At 39.7% G+C, this 20,455-nt stretch overlaps 1 protein-coding gene and 1 long non-coding RNA gene across 3 annotated transcripts in view; both read right to left on the minus strand.

The window, feature by feature from the left end:
- Nucleotides 1-3,940: 3,940 nt before the first annotated feature.
- LOC123367063 lies at nt 3,941-6,419 on the minus strand. Its single transcript, XR_006578291.1, has 2 exons — nt 5,025-6,419; nt 3,941-4,209 (listed from the first exon to the last, which is right to left on the minus strand). It is a non-coding gene; the product is annotated as an uncharacterized LOC123367063 (long non-coding RNA).
- Nucleotides 6,420-10,507: 4,088 nt separating this feature from the next.
- Nucleotides 10,508-20,455, minus strand: part of ERO1B (endoplasmic reticulum oxidoreductase 1 beta) — a 59,065-nt gene continuing 49,117 nt past the window's right edge. For both annotated transcript variants that reach the window (XM_045011083.1, XM_045011084.1), the window contains exons 14-16: nt 15,305-15,391; nt 13,453-13,586; nt 10,508-12,023 (exon numbers count right to left, since the gene is read on the minus strand). In XM_045011083.1, coding sequence (XP_044867018.1) covers nt 11,963-12,023; nt 13,453-13,586; nt 15,305-15,391 — 282 coding nt within the window. In that variant the 3' untranslated portion in view covers nt 10,508-11,962. The remainder of the gene's footprint in view (nt 12,024-13,452; nt 13,587-15,304; nt 15,392-20,455) is intronic.

The raw sequence follows: 20,455 nt of genomic DNA on the forward strand, positions 1-20,455 counted from the left end.
AGTGAAGGGCTTGTCACATGTATTCTGTAGTAATTAATGACTTTCAACCCACCTTTTAAAGAATGATTACTTAACCAATAGTAACTATGGTCCAGTGAGATTTGCGGTCTATATTCCACTCTTGGTGCACATGTGCTCGAGGCCAGAATCTTTTGGTCAGCAGTATCCATTGGGCTGTGCCTGCACCCTGAATACTCTTGCACCCCCTCACCCCCATCCAAGAGGATAAACAGCAGAAGGGATTAACAGCCCCTCAGTTCCTTTATAAAGAATCCAGATGTTATTAGATTCTGTAGTAGATGGGACTGCGGGTGCGTTATGGAATATACGTATATGGACAAATATTTTAAAGAATCTGTTCTTTATAAGGTGGGCAGGCGTGGCCCAACAGACACTGGTGGTCAAAATATTGCCATCAAGCACATTGGACACACATGCTGCTGGAATTATTATTTAAGCAGGGTATTAGCACACCACCAATTTAACCATAAATTCCTTCATTAAATCCAAAACCAACTGGTATTTATACAATTGCTCTGAACATGCCTAAAAAGCCTACATAATAAGCAACGTACTACATCCAAACAACAAAACATTCATAAGCATTTGATCAAGATATTTACAAACAGGCTAAACCCAAAAGGTGCTTATACCCATATTGGTCAGGCAGGTATCAGCAATTAACCCTTGAAGAAATTTACTTTTTTTTTATACCCTTTAACAAATAAGTGATGTCACTGCCAATTATCCCACCTTAGCTAAGGCCAGGTGAAGCAATCTTTTATATAGCCAATTATTTATTGCAACTGGTATTAAATTAACCTTGTTTTATTTCTATTACTTTAGCCCAAACCTTAAATACGATAACACTGGTATTTCAAAGGGCCTCTACAGGTTTAACATAATATTTCTCCTTTCCCATGAGCTTGTTCTTTTTGGTTACATGCTTTGGGCCCAGGGCTGCCCAGAGGTTGGGGGGGGGGGGGCAAGTGGGGCAATTTGCCCCAGGCCCCAGACCCCGCAGGGGCCCCCACGAGAGTTTTTTGGGGCCCCTGGAGCAGGGCTCTTCACTCGCTGCAGGGGACCCGGAAAACTTGGCCCCCCCGAGCTTCTTCCACTCTGGGTCTTCGGTGGCGGGAGGTCCTTCCGCTCTGGGACCCGCCGCCGAAGTGCCGGGTCTTCGGCGGCGGGAAGACCCCAGATCCCCTGAATTCTCTGGGCGGCCCTGTTTGGGCCTATTGCTCATGCTAACATCTCAACTCAATTTAAAACCATAGTTCATTCAAATCTAATGTGGGCCTCTGTAGTCTACATGTGCACCACCCAAGGTGGAATATATATATGGACAAACACTTGAAGTAGTACATACCTTTCCCTTTACTGAAAGCATACCAAATACCACAAAATGTTGCAAGCGATATTATTGAGGTCTATTTTATTGTTGGGTTATATTTACTGCATCTGTTAATGAAAAAAATCAAGTAATGATACAAAGGCCTTATCCAATCTTAAGGTCTGAGCCACATTCCCATAAGGAGACTTCTATAGGAGTCTGATGGAGTGAGGACATTGGGAAATGGTCACAAACATAGGACCAAACATCTCTCGCTTGTACTGTACATGATGGCCTATACATGGACCCTACAGTTTCAGCTGCAAGTGGTGTTTTCATACCACAGTCAACACAGCATCCTGCATAGCTGTAGATTTTGTGATGGTAAGATGGGGAAGCCCATTCTGTATCAGTTTACTAGAACAAGAAATAGGATAGTTACAGCAATACTTCAGTAGAAAACCATGTATGAGCAAAGAGAAGGGTTAAACACTGAGCATATGTGGCAGATCTTGAAACTCCTGCTCCAGCCATGTCTGCACAAATGTCCAAGGGATGAATTTGGTATAAATTGTCTGGAGATGTGATGACATTTTTGAATTAAATGCATGAAGCTTCAAAAGGATAGAAATCAAAGAGCATTGGAAACTTCAAATCATGCTTGAGAAAATGGTTCTCTTGTGTAAAGCATAGTGATGCACCACCAACTTCAAACCCTACTGTGAAGTGAGAAACTTTTAGAAGTAGTTTTTAAAGTAGCTCAGAGGCCCCTTTGCAAATAGGTCAAATTATTTCTAGTTTAAATATAAATACTGTAAAATGATCTATATTTCCCATTCCTACATTTCAGCTATTTTCTCAAACCAATCTCAGTGATTTAATATTTAATAAACAATCCCACTTCAGAGTATTACTAGAGCAGGGGTTCTCAAACTGGGGGTCGTGACCCCTCAGGGGTCACGAGGCTATTACATGGGGGGTGGTCGCGAGCTGTCAGCCTCCACCCCGCAAACTCCACTTCACATCCATTATTTATAATAGTGTTAAATATAAAAAAGTGTTTTTAATTTATTAGAGGGGGCTCACTGTGTGAAAGGGGTCACCAATTCAAAAGTTTGAGAACCACTGTAATAGATCGTCTCAAAGAAGTAAAACAAAAAAGGATGAAGTTTTTTTAAGCTAATAAAAAAACCCAGAAGCCTTTTAACATGTGCTGGAAAATTCTTACATATTTAACATTTCACATTACAAGACATACGCAGCCTAGATTTTCCTTGAAGTGAGAAATATTAGGGTTTCCACTGCTCTCTCCCACTTCAAAAACTTTTTTCTGTATGTTAAAACAGAAGTAGAAAACACATCTTTAATCTAAAAAGCTACATGAAGGTAAAACAAGGGGAAAAATTATTTGCCTTGTAATTCTACTTCTCTAAAGAAATCCAGCAGGATTCTCACTCCTGGATCTTAGCTCCTTAGCAGGAGACTGGCAAAACTGTCATAGCTCATAAGATTTTTTGATAATTCAGGGCAATAATAGGGGGGTCAAAGCTTGAGCCAATCTTTCACGTGATTGCATGCTACACTCTTCCAAGTGCAAAATGTTGCCCTCTAAATATTTTAGTCAGTTCCTTTGATTTAGCAGAAGGCAAACCTCTGGCAAATAAAAACCCAATTAAAGATCAACATAAGCTAAAAAGTGCGTCTCAGGAAAATGGAAATACAAATGCAAAAGAAATACCCCTAAACAAAAGGCAACATCCAAACATATGGGAGGCAGGTGACAAGCCTGAAGGATATCTCCAGAGAAGGAGAATTTGCATGGCAAGTTAATTTCTCAGATTCTCAGTTTTGGAGAGCAAGCAGCTTGATGGATGTCCCCAAAAAGATTAAAGTACAACTGCAACAAGCAGCAAGCAAGACCAAGGCCAATAACAGGGAGAAAGAGAACCTAAATAGACCCCTCAAAAGCCAGCTGGGGAAATAAAAAAGGAACACTGGCCAACTGAAAATAAGAGGGACACCTGAAGGGATGATTTTAGTCCAGGTCCTCATTTAGTTTACTCATTTCTTTGTAGCAGCTAGTTGTACTATTACCGCAAGCTGTTTGTTATACAGACTTGGAAAAATTAGGGGGAAATGAAAATGTTCTTAGTTTACTAACAGTACTATCATCACATTAATATATTACCCACCAACATTTAACAACTGAAAGAAATGACATTGGAACAAGGTTAATTTCACAGTACAAAGTTCAAAATTATTCTAGTCCCAAAGACGACTTTGCAACATAGCATAGTTGCTTACGGGTTAGATATGAATGCTTTTACTTTGTGCTCATTTCACGTATAGTTGCAAACAATTACCCAGCATTCAAAATTTCAGACCTATAGTAGGAATAAATTGTACAGTAAAGAAGTTAACATGACAAGCTGTCAATAGAGATTACTAGGCAGCACTGAGAGTCTGCTCAGTACAAAAGAAACCAAATGAGCTCTATAAATAATTCACCTGTACCTTCCAGTACTGCCTCATGAGAAAGCTGTCACCTAAGCATTGGTATAAGCACTCACTTGCAAACAAAAAAACCCAAACAAAATCTGAAAATTCAATACAATTTTAAATTTAATACCGAGCATAAGAGTAAATTAAAATCTGACACTTACACACAACTTGAAACAATTAATATGCAAAATACATGAGGTCAGGTTGTCTTATAGCTAAAGTGCTAAGCATGAGCAAGCTAGAAATCCGGTTGACACCCCACAATGCCAGTAAAAATGGCCTTCTGGCCTTCCCATATGATGCAGCTTTTGGACAGAAAGATCTTCCATTTTTTCCCCTTTGAATCACTTGTTTCTTGTTGACCGGTTCTTTCCCTGCCATCCAGAACACAAAGGTTCAGACAGTCTTGAGCTAAAGAAGTATGTCGTTTATTTGCTGCTTCAGTGCTTTCAGTCCACTGAAACAGGGCACAGCATAGGGTTAAATGCAATGCAAGTGCACACCCACATTCAGGTACCTGCCTTAAATAACATATATTGTATAAACACTTTTACTGCCTAGCACTAAGATTAGTTTGCTAACTCAGTTGTTTACCAGATCAGATTGCTGGCTCAGCTTTTTACCTGGCTGTTCTCTTTCCTTGCCAGACAAGAAGGCATCTTGTCACGTCTCACCCAATACCTAAAAATATGCATTTTACATATTACATCCTACATTTCTGCTGAAGTACTGAACACTCTGAAAGCACTACTGTATAATTTACTAATAGTAAAGAAGTGCGTACAAATATTACAGAAATATACAGGGAGTCCTCGACTTCATGATGTTCAACTTACAATGAACAGCACTTATGACATTGTGATTCAACTTATGACAATTGGTTTCAACTTTATGATGCTCGGACCCGCAATGGAGTGGATTGTGGTTCCGAGTTACAACCTTTTGACGCATGTTTCAGGAACCAATTGTGTTGTAAGTCCGAGGACTGCCTGTATGTTTAACTTCATATTCAGTACAGCCTTCATAGAGTCTAGGAAGATTTTTTTTTTTAAAGGAGCAATTCTTCTGGATGATAAACAAGCTAAAGTTACTCCAGCAATGAAGATATCCAACATATCTTTTCAAGATCTCCAGAATCCATTTGTTTAGCCAAACCAGTCAAGTTAGTCTTAACATTTTAAAAAATTACCTTGATTTTCTAGGACATGCTTCTATTTTGTGCAGCTCTCTCCTGCTGAACTACATCAAAAACAGAATCATAAACACAAAACTGAGCATGCCAGATGAAAATTTTTGTCCAACCATTAATTTTTGGGGATGTTACTTTGACAAAACATTTGAAAAGATCTTGACCCTGCAAGGTAATGAACATCCTTCTGTCTCAGTAATTTCAACAAGTTTGAAGCATGCTTTTAAAAAACCTGTCTTTTGAGGGCATATTCTGCTCTCTAGGGAGCCAGTTAAGACATCTGCAACTTCTTTAAAATATCCAGAACATAAAACTAAAAGGTTTCTTGAAATGACTTGTAAATTCAAAGAGATTAGCAGGTATATGAAAAAATGCTGCACCCAGAGCACAACTCAGAGCATTGAGTCTTTCCCCTGAATTGGTAGTTGCATATCTTGAATTTTGAGATCCACATTAATGTAGATGTACAACAAAACACCCCAGTCATCGGCAGATGGGATTGAACATGAGGCCTCTGGAGCTTAGTGCATGAGCCTCTACTGCATGAGCTAAAAGCCACAGGGCTATTAGCTAATGCTGTAGAGGAGACTCATTAATCTCTCTCTCTCTCTCTAAGTGGTCTCAGCACCACTAGAAGGGACAGAACCCCACACCCAGGAGATGAGTGGGTTACACAGGCTCCTCCTTAAAAACTAGAATGCAATACTTTGGGCTCTACTGCCATGCCAGGGCAAAATCAGAACAGCCTGGTAAATCTATTATGGTGCTTGCACAAAAGTATTTCAAGATCTATTTCAAATCAATAGGAATTACCCCCAATTTCTTGAATTTCTTGGCTATGTACATTTGTAACTGTACTGTAAACTACTAACACTTAATCACGGTAAATTTGTATTTTAAACAAACTGGACAAAATTAATCCCTAATCCTTGTGTATCTCCACAGAAGCAAATGGAAATTACACTATGGATGAATGTGACCAAATGTGTTGCAAAAAAATGAGCTTAATTTTGATTTCAGACACTACCAAGTACACCATAGATTAGCTCTCAGCTAATCAAAGACATACATACACACAGGAATGAAAAGAGTAAGATTAAAAGACTCAACTTTAATCACATTACAATTTATTTACTAGTAGCTACTAAACAGATGCTTGTGGCAACCTTCACTTCTTTCAACATAGTTAAGTGTGTACTAGCAACCAGATTTGTGATAAAGATGGATGCTCTGTGAAAAATGCATAAAGATGACAGATATTTAGCCTTATGTAGTAGGGCTGTCAAGCAATTAAAAACATTAATCGCGATTAATCGTACAATTAAAAATATTGTGATTAATTGCACTGTTAAACAATAGAATATCATTTATTTAAATATTTTTGGATGTTTTCTATATTTTTAAATATATTGATTTCAATTACAACACTGAATACAAAGTGTACAGTGCTCAGTTTATATTTTTTTATTACAAAGATTTGCACTGTAAAAAACAAAAATAGTATTTTTCAATTGCCCCATTGTAAGCACTGTAGTGCAACCTCTTTATCGTGAAAGTTGAATTTACAAATGTAGAATTATGTAACCAAAAAAAAGAAAAACCCTGCACTCAAAAATAAAACAAGGTAAAAAGCTAGAGCCTACAAGTCCACTCAGTCCTACTTCTTGTTCAGCCAATTGCTCAGACAAACAAGTTTGTTTACATTTGCAGGAGATAATGCTACCCACTTCTTGTTTACATATCACCTGAAAGTGACAACTGGCATTCACATGGCACTGTTGTAGCCAACATCACAAGATATTTACGTGCCAAATGCCCTAAAGTTTCATATGTCCTTTCATGCTTCAATCATAATTCAAGAGGACATGCGTCCATGCTGCCAACTGGTTCTTTGGTGGTTCAGGTTCTGTAGTTCCTGCAATGGAGTGTTGCTCTTTTAAGACTTCTGAAATCATGCTTCACACCTAGTCCCTCTCAGATTTTGGACGGCACTTCAGATTCTTAAACCTTGGGTCGAGTTCTGTAGCTATCTTCTTTGTGTTTTGTCAAATCTGCAGTGAAAGTGTTCTTAAAACAAACAACATATGCTGGGTCATCATCTGAGACTACTATAACACAATATATGGCAGAATGTGCGTAAAACAGAGCAGGAGACATACAATTCTCACCCAAGAAGTTCAGTCACAAATTTAATTAACACTTTTTTTGAATGAGTGTCATCAGCATGGAAGCATGTCCTTTGGAATGGTGGCCAAAGCATGAAGGGGCATACGAATGTTTAGCATATCTGGCAGATAAATATCTTGCAATGCCAGCTACAATAGTGCCATGCAAACACCTGTTCTCACTTTCAGGTGACATGATAAATAATAAGCAGGCAGCATTATGTCCCGTAAATGTAAATAAGCTTGTCTTCACGATTGGCTGAACCAGAAGTAGGACTGGGTGGACTTGTAGGCTCTAAAGTTTTACATTGTTTTGTTTTTGAGTGCAGTTATGTACAAAACAAAAACAAAAACAAAAAAAATCTACATTTGTAAGTTGTACTTTCACGATAAAGAGATTGCACTACACTACTTGTATGAGCTCTGTGCCTATTTCCTAGATCCCACACCCCCTCTAGGGACAGCCCTGGGTTTGGGTACAATATAATAAGAGATAAATAGGTAAAGTTTTAAAATGACACTGTTCCTGTTTCAATACTAGAAATGATTTGAGGGGGCTGGGGTGGGGGAAGAGAATAAAAATGCAACATACAGTAAGTCTAAAGAAAAGAAAAGGCACTTTCAATTAAAAAAACCCTACAAAGTTATACCCACAAAAAGAAGATGTGCATCAGCGAAATAGTTATTTAATTTGCATTTTTCAGATTCTGATATAGATAAGAAAGATTTGTAAATGTGTGTGGATTCCTCCAAGCAGTGAATTTTAGATTGTGAGAAACATGCTACATATTTTCATAAATTACTTTAGATACACCAAACATTCAGGTACTGTGGAATCCTGAGGTGTAGGTGTTGTAGATGCTTTTGCTTATAAATTAAGAGGCTACAGTACTTACAACATATTAAAGACCATTGCCCAGAAAAAGCACAAAACAATAAAAGTCAGATGGAGGATAGGTTTTTTTCCTTCCAATCATTAGAACGCAATTCTAGAAAACATGGCACAGTGTGGCATTTCATGCATATATAGCAACGTATTAAACACAAGCAACACACTAAAATGGGAAAAACATTTTTACCAAAACAATTTGCAAAGGTCAGTATATCTGTTACAGTTTAACAAGTTTATTCATCTCCACCTCAGGCACTGGGATCTTAAGTTCAATAAGAGTGTCTTAACTTAAAATGTACAGTTTGTACCAGTTATTTTTTTACTGTCCCACTTAAACGGTATCAAATCCCAGTGACTAAGGGAATTTCAAGCTTTTTTTTCTCCTTATTACATTACTATATCAGCTATTACTATCATTCTGTCATTTACACTAGGAAGTATATTTTTGTTCTGCAGTGAATGGCAGGAAAGAGCAGAGTTGACAAGCCAGCACTAGTCAGTATTTACCTGGAATCTAAAATAGTTTACAGCTCATGAGAATCAGTGCAACTGCCTCATTTTTAATATCAAAAACAGGTCTGCAAGCTGTTAAAATTTAATTTAATGTATAAAGAACTATATGTCATCTGATTCCCATGGCAAAACTTCATAAGCAACATATTCAAAGAATGTACATCAAATACAGTTAAAAAGGTACATGACAGAGGAAAGTTGTTTCAACTAGTTTCTACAAAAATATCTTAATGAAGTAAAATACTTTCCTTATTTTGTTACTGAGGAGGTGAGCTCCATCCTCAAATGCCACGGAATTGTTTCATACAGAATTCTCTTAAGGTTCATTTATGCCCTTGTGTTACCCAGCCACATGAAGGAATAGAGGAAAAACTCCACTGCCTTATACAACTGCATTAGTTTTGTGTGAATTATGGCTATGGATATGAGGGGAGAATAGTGGCTGTATGATCCCCTACCCCACCCCATATGAGCAAGTGGATGGAGTGGGTACACAGCAATGTTGCCAGTTTTGGGCCCCACAGTGCAAGGATGTGGAAAAATTGGAAAGAGTCCAGCGGAGGACAACAAAAATGATTAGGGGGCTGGAGCACATGACTTATGAGGAGAGGCTGAAGGAACTGGGATTATTGTCTGCAGAAGAGAAGAATATGGGAGGATTTGCTAGCTGCTTTCAACTACTTGAAAGGGGTTCCAAAGAGGATGGATCTAGACTGTTCTCAGTGGTACCAGATGACAGAACAAGGAGTAATGGTCTCAAGTTACAGTGGGGGAGGTTTAGGTTGGATATTAGGAAAAACTTTTTCATTAAGGGGGTGGTGAAGCACTGGAATGGGTTACCTAGGGAGGTGGTGGAATCTCCGAGGTTTTTAAGGTCAGGCTTGACAAAACCCTGGTTGGGATGATTTAGTTGGGGATTCGTCCTGCTTTGAGCAGGGGGTTGGACTAGATGACTTCCTGAGGTCCCTTCCAACCCTGATATTCTATGATTCTATGTTTCAACGTCCATAAATGTTGGCCAAACTTTGGTGAGGAAGAGATGATTAGTAATTTGTACCCCAAAAAGGGGTAAAAACACTTTACTTTCTCCACAAAGCAAGGAGGAAGCAGGGGAGAAAAATATAACTGAGTCGTAAATCCTTGGAGGAGCTAATGCTGGGGCTACGCAGCTAATTTATTTTGATTTAAATTATAACTAAAAAGATGCCTATCTAAGGCCGTAGGGATCTGAACCCATCCTTAACCGTACAATTAAATTTCCCTTGTGCACCACCTCTCACAGAGGAATGAGCCTAAAGGCTCAACTCCAGCCCTTAATGATTAACCCAAAAGCCAGGAGAATGACAAAAAAGGTAAATAATGGAGAGTCTCTCAGCCAGCTATAAGTAGTCATTAAAAACAGATATTTTAAATCTTAGTGGCTGAGAACTAAAAACCATGGCAGCTAAGAAAGGAAAGAAGTCTCTTGTTAGATTACTGGGCAAGGAAACCCTATATTAACATTTTGAGGTTGTCATTAGTTTACTCTATCACTGCCATAAGATGTCTATTAATGAGTTACACCAATTTTATGTAATGATTCAACAGTAATGTATAAAGACCGGATATCAGCTTCAATGCTAATTTATTTAACAGAAACCAAAATGATTTTTCCATTTAGTTTTCACCAGTTTGACTCCAAAGCAAATACTGAGAGCAGGATAGCCTATTTTCTTTTCAATCAAATGGAAAAGGTAGTAGTTCTGTTTATGGACTGGGATGGTTACGAGAAGAACACAGTATATACAGCAACTTGCAAAGATTTTTCCCCTCTGAACTGTAGCGGGCAACATTATGGAATGTAACACAGTTTAACATGACCAATAGTTACACTACTATAAACTGTATAAACAAAAACACCGAGTAAGATTTGGTAGGATGAGAAAGGTTTAAGAGCACTTTTTATTTGTTTTGTAAAGATTGTTTTAAGTTTAAAAGTAAAAGATGCTATAGACATATGTATATACTGTACCAGCATTACTGACATTCATAATGTACTCTCATAACTTCACTAAATATTACATTTATTACAGCTTACGCAAGCTGTTCAAAAATACTATTTACTTTTATTACTTCAGTTTTAAACTTAAACCACTGTTGGTTGCTACTGATCAGTAGTACTTTTTGGAACCTGTTGGAGCAAATTAACAATCAATTTACATAAAATGCACTATAATATACCCGTTTCATTAAATACGTTGAATATCCTTTTGGAGAAGATATGGTTAGGGATTGCATAGATAAAAGTATGCACTATTAAATGTTGACATGTTTTGCCATTTTAAAATGTATTTTTTTTAATCAAGTCTATCAAAACAAGCTGTCTTTTTTTGCACTGACTTTTTCATGCAGCACAACAAACATAATCCCATTAAAGTCCAATCCAAGCTGTATCCATTCTTAATGCATTTCTACTGCCCCAAGAGGGAAAGAAGTGTGATATTTTAACTTCTTATAATGCTAAAAGAACAATTCCTAAAGACTGATCCTGTGATTCTAGGGGAGGAGAGGAAACAAGGGAGGCTGGAGGGCATGACTGACCAAAGCTCCTCATGCTAGCAGCGCTCCACTAACAACCCCATAGGGTAGACCAAAGTTGTAGAGTTAGGGCTCTGGAGAAATAATTTTCATCCTTATTCCACCAGTGAGAAGGCTGTTATGACAGTGTGTGCGTGTGTGGATCAAGGAAGTTTAAAAACAAAGGGATGGTGAGAAACAGTTGGCATCAATGAGGTGCCAAGGACCTCATAGCACAAAATAAAGTTTCTGTTAATTAATTTTCCATTGTTTACAGTTATGCAATACAAGGAAGTAAAAAAGCAAGTGAAAACTGAAGAAACACAAAAAGAAAACAGGGATTTTTTCTATACAGCTAGAGCCAAGCAGTGACTATTCCCTTACAATATTTTGATGTCTAATAGTTAAAAGGAGGACCACTTATTTTTGTTTGAAGCAGTGCAAGTTTGTTCACATCAACATTGCATTCAAGATGTAGGGACAGTAATTTAATCTTAAACAGTTATCCTTGAATGAAAGACAACAGTGAAACAGAAAAATTATATAAAATGGCGATACAACAGAACAATGACCGGAGAGAAACTTGACAGGAGATCAGCATAATTTATGTGTTTAAAAACTATATACTTCATTCATAAATATCTTTTCTAATTAATAACCATTCCTATTTTAAACATAAATATTCAAGTTGGTATCTGATTTTTAAAATTTTTTTAAATCAGCTTGTAGTACAAGTCCTGTAAGGATTGATTTATTTTTGCTTGATGCAGTCATTTAACGGTCATCACTACTGGGATGTGTAAAAACCATCATTACCTAGTACGTTGTAATAAAAGTTTAAAATTCTGCAACTCTTTTATACTTGTGGAAAGCCTGTAAAACAAAACAAAACCCCCTTTGTATTAGTACATGTTGAAAATAGCAAATATAGTGCAAGTTCTTCTTCCATTTGTTTGTTTCAGGGCAGTAACTAGAGATTTAAACAACTCAAAGTAAAACCTTTTCCCTCCAAAAATCTGCCCTATTTGTAAGATTGACACTCAACTATATTTAAGAGTAGCAGCCGTGTTAGTCTGTATCCGCAAAAAGAACAGGAGTACTTAAGTGAGCGATTAGACGGATTTCAAAAGAATTCCCTTACTTCATTATTTTATTTAAAAGATGACCAAATTTGCTAAGCAAAGTTGAAAAGCTGTTTAATCCTACCTAAATTGGTTTCCGGGGGGCAGGGGTCGGGTGGGGGGAAGAGCGCATCAAAAACGTGCAAAGCTTGCTCAGTTCCCCAGGGTCTAGTACAGGGGTAGGCAACCTATGGCACGCGTGCCGAAGGTGGCACGTGAGCTGATTTTCAGCGGCGCTCACACTGCCTGGGTCCTGGCCACCACTCCAGGGGGCTCTGCATTTTAATTTAAAATTTTAAATGAAGCTTCTTAAACATTTTTAAAACTTTACTTACTTTACATACAACAATAGTTTAGCTATATATTATAGACTTATAGAAAGACACCTTCTAAAAACGTTAAAGTGCATTACTGGCACGCGAACCCTTAAATCAGAGTGAATAAATGAAGACTCGGCACACTACTTCTGAAAGGTTGCCAACCTCTGGTCTAGTATGAGGAACAAAGTGGAGGTTTTTCACTCTTAAAAATTTCAACTCACACTGATGAAATAAAACTTTAGACTGGCAGAATTTTGCCTGTCTGCAAAGAATCCATTTTTTACATGTTTTACATTTTTTCATTACCAGTGAAACAGCTACACTAAAGATATATACTAATGTGGAAAAATGAGCACACCCTACAAAAAACTTTGAAAAACTGAATTAGAACTAAGCGTGCTTTTTTTCTTTTTAGATTCTCTAACATGCAGGTAACACTTTTGCACCTGTCTCCCATTTTTCATGCGTGCTCATTCAAGATCCAAAGTGGATCACTACTGAGAGAAGAGCCGCGCTCATAGTATTCCTGGCTCAGAAAGAAAAAGGAAGTTATCAGAAATCTCATGATAAAGCTTGTTGAAGAGATTCAAAGCCAAAATTTCTAAACTTAATTTCTGATAGCTAGGATACACATTAATTCTTGGGTATTTATCCAAATATGAACATTTTCAGACTTGCCATCATCACTACTCCGAATAGGTGGCACCAAGGTGTTAGTGATATTTATAAAACTTACCCGCCTTCTCCTCCTCCCCAAAAAAGAATCTCAAAAGTATCTATTTTTCACAGATTTTATCAAGAGTTAACCTCAAAATCTACAGCCTGCTGTTAGATACCTTCAAACAAAAAAAGGTAACTTACCTTCCAAATGCATTTATGAGAGCAACTATTTCTTGACGTGTGAGTTGAAAACCTTTTGACGGGCTATTCTCTGGAAGGTTCTGAATCTCTTTTTCAGAGAATAAAATCTTTAGAGCAGTTCCTAAGCCTTGAGTCTAAAGAAATTCAGCATTTTTAACCATTAATAAAATAGCCTCGTTCACCCTTGCAAAATTGTCAAGAAAAATTTACTTTCTCAGGCATCAGACCAGCTTACATACACAACACTCTGCCTTCCCCTTCAACACCTGGACATGCTCCCACATGTACCAGAACACATCTAACCATGTGCATGCACTCCTCCAATTACACACCAAGTTCATCCTTACTCTTTTACACATACTCCTCAGCTTTAAATTCATGAATTCTCTTCCCATCACCATCAAATTTCAGTTCTTTCCTCTCCCTAGCTGCTTCCTCCCAAATTCATGAGTTTTCTTCTCTGCCGCATCAAATCTACTATCACAAAGCAGCAGCTCTTCAAGGTTGCTAAAGCCACCTCAGCCCCTCTCCCCTAATCAGGAATCCTCCTGGCTGCCTCAAAAACCTCTCCCCACCCAATCAAACCTAGAGTTTTTCCCCATTAGGAGGCTCCTCACCTCCTGGCTGCTCCACTGTCAATGTTACTATTTTAGCCTCTGCAGGGAAAGAGGGAGAGGTTTCTGCTTTAACTCCTTCCTTTGTGTGTAGAAAGTGGCTATTAGAGATTCTGAAGTGTTAAGGTGCCAGGTATCTTCTATTCCCCTCACCCCCCACAATTCTATGGCCTGGGGAAGGACGAATTGGATCTGAGCAGGAGGCAGTGGTTGGGGACAGTTGCAAGAGGATGCTGCAGGACAGGAGGGATGTGTTTTGGCTTAAGTTGGCTTCTCCTGAGGAGAAAAAGGGGTATTGGAAGCACATAGGAGCCTTTGGGGGGGGGGGGGTGTTCCTGAGGATTCAGAACTGGCCATTACATTTGCTCCTCCACTTATTCTGCTGCTGAGCTGAAAGAAGGTGAGTGGAGCTCCCTACATGCCTGATGGTGTAATGCCAGCAATTGCTCTCACAGTATTGGTTATTCTCAGTTCACATTTTAAAGACTCTTTCCAACACTCAGGGCTAGTAACTTTACATTTTGTTTTTACTTAAACTTTAAGATCTGCACAAGTCAAGACATTGGTAGTGTTGCCAACTCTTGCAGTTTTAATTGCGAGTCTTGTAACATTTGGCTTCTTTCTTAAAGGTGCAGTTCCTGAAGGCTAATGAATACATGAGAATCTCAGCTTTCATTTTAAAAAAGGTTCTAGCCCTTAGGGTTGCAGAGAGAAGTCTGAAATCTTGAAGTGAGGAGGACACCCTAAAGATGCAGAAACTAGAAAGCAAACAGAAAGAATCCAAAAACATTTGAAGTTTCAGGATTCTTAAGCCAATCTTATGATTTCTGAATGCTTGTAGGTAGAAATACTGCATTTGTTATACTTGCCAGGAAAGCTTTCTATTTCCTGTTGGCAAGGTAGATTTTGCAAGGTTCATCTATTTACTGCATATTAGACACACACACACACACATCATAAAATGGTAATAAAAGACATCACTAATGGGATTTTGCTTTTGAGGTTTGCTGAAACTTATGTTTCATAACTTTGTGAACATTTACATCTTAATCAGTGAAATAACTGTGACAAATACTAATCATTTCTAGAACTTATTTTGAACATATAAGAAGTGCTATACATTTGAGCAATACCACATGGATACCAGAGAACTAAACTGTGACAGTCGTCAAATTTCTAGATAAAATGGCAGATTCCCAAAAAGGTATGCATACACAGGAAAGCAAAATACAACGTACCTGCAGTTTGCCCCACAATCTGCATTTATCGCATCCAACACAGTCCATTATGCGGGATATATTTTTGAAATGCAACCTGAATTCTTCCTAGCAATAAATACATAAAAAAAGTTTCACACTTTTCCCATTAGGCTCACTAATTTGGGAAAATTACTATTTGGGATATCTATGGAATTCTGGTTGTTATGAAATTGTATGTGGAATGCCTCTATGTGGATGTGAACATAAGAACATAATAATGGCCATACTGGGTCAGACCAAAGGTCCATCTAGCCCACTATCCTGTCTACCGACAGTGGCCAATGCCAGGTGCACCAGGGGGAATGAACAGAACAGGTAATCATCAAATGATCCTTTTCCTGTTGTTCATTCCCAGCTTCTGGGAAACTGAGGCTAGGGACACCGCCCCTGCCCATCCTGGCTAATATTTATGATTATTTATAATATTAATAGCCATTAATGGACCTATCCTCCATGAATTTATCTAGATCTTTTTCGAACCTTGTTATAGTCTTGGCCTTGACAACATCCTCTGGCAAAGAGTTCCACAGGCTGACTGTGCGTTGCGTGAAGAAATACTTCCTTTGGTTTGTTTTAAAAGTGCTGCCTATTAATTTCATTTGGTGACCCTTAGGTCTTGTGTTATGAGAAGGAGTAAATAAAACATTCCTTATTTACTTTCTCCACACCAGTCATGATTTTATAGACCTCTATCATATACCCACTTAGTTGTCTCTTTCCAAACTGAAAATTCCTATTCTTATTAATCTCTCCTCAGATGGAAGCCGTTCCATACCCCTAATCATTTTTGTTGCTCTTTTCTGAACCTCTTCCAATATATCTTTTTTTGAGATGGGGCGACCACATCTGCATGCAGAATTCAAGATGTGGTGTACCATGGATTTATATAGAGGCAATATGATATTTTCTGTCTTATTATCTGTTCCTTTCTTAATGATTCCCAACATTCTGTTCGCTTTTTTGACTGCCGCTGCACATTGACTGGATGTTTTCAGAGAACAATCCACAATGACTCCAAGATCTCTTTCTTGAGTGGTAACATCCAATTTAGACCCCATGATTTTATATGTATAGTTGGGATTATGTTTTCCAAGGTGCACTACTTTGCATTTATCAACATTGAATTTCATCTGCCATTTTGTTGTCCAGTCACCCAGTTTTGAGAGATCCTTTTGTAGCTCTTTGCAGTTTGCCTGTGACTTAACTATCTTGAGCAATTTTGTACCATCTGCAAATTTTGCCCCCTATTGTTTACCCCCTTTTTCATAAATTCATAAATGATCAGGATTGGTCCAAGTACAGACCCCTGGGGGACACCACTATTTACCTCTTCATTCTGAAAACTGACCATTTATTCCTACCCTTTGTTTCCTATCTTTTAACCAGTTACCAATCCATGAGAGGACCGTCCCTCTTATCCCATGACAGCTTACTTTGCTTAAGAGCCTTTGGTCAGGGACCTTGTCAAAGGCTTTCTGAAAATTTAAAGTACACTAAATCCAGGGGCGGCTCCAGGCACCAGCGCAGCAAGTGTGTGCCTGGGGCAGCAAGCTGCAGAGGGTGGCCTGCTGGTTGATGCGAGGGCGGCAGTCAGGCGGCCTTCGGCGGCATGCCTGCGGGTGGTCCACTGGTCCCGCGTTTTCCACGGCAATTCGGTGGTGGGGACGCCGAAGGCACGGGACTGGCAGATCACCCGCAGAAACGCCGCCGAATCCGCGTGACCGCGGACCGCCCACAGGCATGCCGCCGAAGGCCGCCTGACTGCCGTACTTGGGGTGGCAAAAAACAGAGCCGCCCCTGACTAAAACCATTGGATCCTCCTTGTCCACATGCTTGTTGGTCCCTCTCAAAGAATGCTAGTAGATTGGTAAGGCATGATTTCCCTTTACAAAAACCATGTTGACTCTTCCCCAACAAATTATGTTCATCTATGAGCCTGACAATTTTGTTCTTAATTATAGTTTCAACCAGTTTGCCCGGCACTGAAGTCAGGTTTACCGGCCTGTAATTGCTGGGATCAACTCTGGAGCCATTTTTTAAAATTAGCGTCACATTAGCTATCCTCCAGTCATTTGGTACAGAAGCTGATCTAAATGATAGGTTACAGATTACAGTTAATAGTTCTGTAATTTCACATTTGAGTTCCTTGAGAACTCTTGGGTGAACACTATCTGGTCCTGGTGACTTATTACTGTTTATCAATTTGTTCCAAACCTACTCTAATGATGCGTCAATCTGAGACAGTTCCTCAGATCTGTCTCCTAAAAAGAATGGCTCAGGTTTGGGAATCTCCCTTACATCCTCAGCAATGAAGACAGATGCAAAGAATTCATTTCGTTTCTCTGCAATGGCCTTATCATCCTTGAGTGCTCCTTTGGCATCTCGATCGTCCAGTGGCCCCACTGGTTTAGCAAGCTTCCTGCTTCTGATGTATTTAGAAATATTTTTGCTATACTTTCAGTCTTTGGCTAGCTGTTTTTCATATTCTTTTTTGGCCTTCCTAATTATATTTTTACACTTCATTTGCCAGAGTTTATATGCTCCTTTCTATTTTCCTCACTACGATTTAACTTCCATTTTTTAAAGGATGCCTTTTTGCCTCCCTTATTTGCTAACGGGGGGTATAGCATGTCTCAGCCATATCAGGGATAATAGTGATTGAACATTAATGGTTGCCCATCAGGAAGAAACACCTTGGGACAGTGAGTTGGCTAAATCTAGGAGAATCTAGCTAGCTTCTCCAACTTCTCTGTAGGGAGTGGAAAATCCTCAGTAGCAGAAGGAAGAAACCCAGGTGTTGGTAAGGGACATATAAACTTGAGGAACTCACAGAGCATGACACAGGAAGCTTTGAGCAAGAAAAAGAGGGACATACTTTTGTAGCAAGGGTGACCTGTTTAACTGTGGGACCAGCCAATGTCAGAAAAAGCTAGCTAACCTAGAGCAGGAGAGAGGCTACATGACTCTGAAGAGGAACTATGATCTGAGCAGAAGGCTCCTGGACAACCCAGAGGACTTTGCCAAAGCCCAGAGAACTCTCCAGGCTGGGAAATTAGAATCCGGTGTAAAGTCTGTTTGTGTTTGCTTTCAATATCACATGCCCCTAATGACAAACTGTAAATTCAGAGAACCCATGTGGCTGGAATTATGGCAGAGGGTGTGGCAAACTATGGGGGAGTCTGAGGGATCAGCAGTAGTTCCAGGGACAAGGCAGCTGGACCACAGGGTCCCAGCAGAGGATCTGCAGTCTGAAAGTGTCCCTAGAGATACCAGCCAGTGACAGTTGCCTGTGTTCTGTTCAGGTTTAAGAGTCTGAAAGAGCACACAGGAGTTAGTAAGGTGGGCCCCGAACATAACATCCTGGTGAGTATTCAGATGGGGGAGGGGGAGAGGAGAGAGAGAGCGCGCGAGAGCGAGTGAGAGTGTGTGTGTGTGTGTGTGTGTGTGTGTAGTGTAATTACTGAGTAATGTTTTCACCAAAAGAGATGGGGAAAACAAGATTAGGGATACCATCTCCAATTCACTAAATGGATTTCCTGTAAAGAATTACAAAATAGATGTTTAGCAGAAAATATGAACATGCAGCTATCTGTACTTCACAGTGAAACCAGATGGCCTGTCAACTCATTTACTACATCACAGGCCCTGGTTCTCATGGGAGACTTCAATCACCTGATATCTGCTGGGAGAGCAATACAGCAGTGCACAGACAATCCAGGAAGTTTTTGGAAAGTGTACGAGAATTTCCTGGTGCAAATGCTGGAGGAACCAACTAGAGGCAGAGCTCCTCTTGACCGGCTGCTTACAAACTGGGAAGAATTAGTAGGGGAAGCAAAAGTGGATGGGAACCTGGGAGGCAGTGACCAGGAGATGGTTGAGTTCAGGATCCTGACACAAGGAAGAAAGGAGAGCAGCAGAATACGGACCCTGAACTTCAGAAAAGTAGACTATGACTCCCTCAGGGAAGTGATAGGCAGGATCACCTGGGAGAACAACATGAAGGGGAAAGGAGTCCAGGAGAGCTGGCTGTATTTTAAAGAATCCTTATTGAGGTTGCAGGAACAAACCATCCCGATGTGTAGAAAGAATAGTAAATATGGCAGGCGACCAGCTTGGCTTAATAGTGAAATCCTTGTTGATCTTAAACACAAAAAAGCAGCTTACAAGAAGTGGAAGATTGGACAAATGACCAGGGAGGAATATAAAAATATTGCTCAGGCATGCAGGAGTGAAATCAGGAAGGCCAAATCACACTTGGGAGTTCCAGCTAGCAAGGGATGTTAAGAGTAACAAGAAGGGTTTCTTCAGGTATGTTAGCAACAAGAAGACAGTCAAGGAAAGTGTGGGCCCCTTACTGAATGAGGGAGGCAACCTAGTGACAGAGGATGTGGAAAAAACTAATGTACTCAATGCTTTTTTTGCCTCTGTCTTCACGAACAAGATCAGCTCCCAGACTACTGCACTGGTCAGCCCAGCATAGGGAGGAGGTGACCAGCCCTCTGTGGAGAAAGAAGTGGTTTGGGACTATTTAGAAAAGCTGGATGAGCACAAGTCCATGGGGCCAGATGTGCTGCATCTGAGGGTGCTAAAGGAGTTGGCGGATGTGATTGCAGAGCCATTGGCCATTATCTTTGAAAACTCATGGCGATCGGGGGAGGTCCTGGATGACTGGAAAAAGGCTAATGTAGTGCCCATCTTTAAAAAAGGGAAGGAGGAGGATCCAGGAAACTACAGGCTAGTCAGCCTCACCTCAGTCCCTGAAAAAATCATGAAGCAGGTCCTCAAGGAATCAATTCTGAAACACTTAGAGGAAAGGAAAGTGATCAGGAACAGTCAGCATGGATTCACCAAGGGCAAGTCATGCCTGACTAACCTAATTGCCTTCTATGAGGAGATAACTGGCTCTGTGGATGAAGGGAAAGCAGTGGAGATGTTATTCTTTGACTTTAGCAATGCTTTTGATACGGTCTCCCACAGTATACTTGCTGGCAAGATAAAGAAGTATGGGCTGGACAATTGGACGATAAGGTGAATAGAAAGCTGGCTAGATTGTCGGGCTCAACGGATAGTGATCAATGGCTCCATGTCTAGTTGGCAGCCGGTATCAAGCGGAGTGCCCCAAGGGTCAGT

Source organism: Mauremys mutica, chromosome 3, assembly GCF_020497125.1.
Source record: "Mauremys mutica isolate MM-2020 ecotype Southern chromosome 3, ASM2049712v1, whole genome shotgun sequence".
NCBI classification, from domain to species: domain Eukaryota; kingdom Metazoa; phylum Chordata; order Testudines; family Geoemydidae; genus Mauremys; species Mauremys mutica.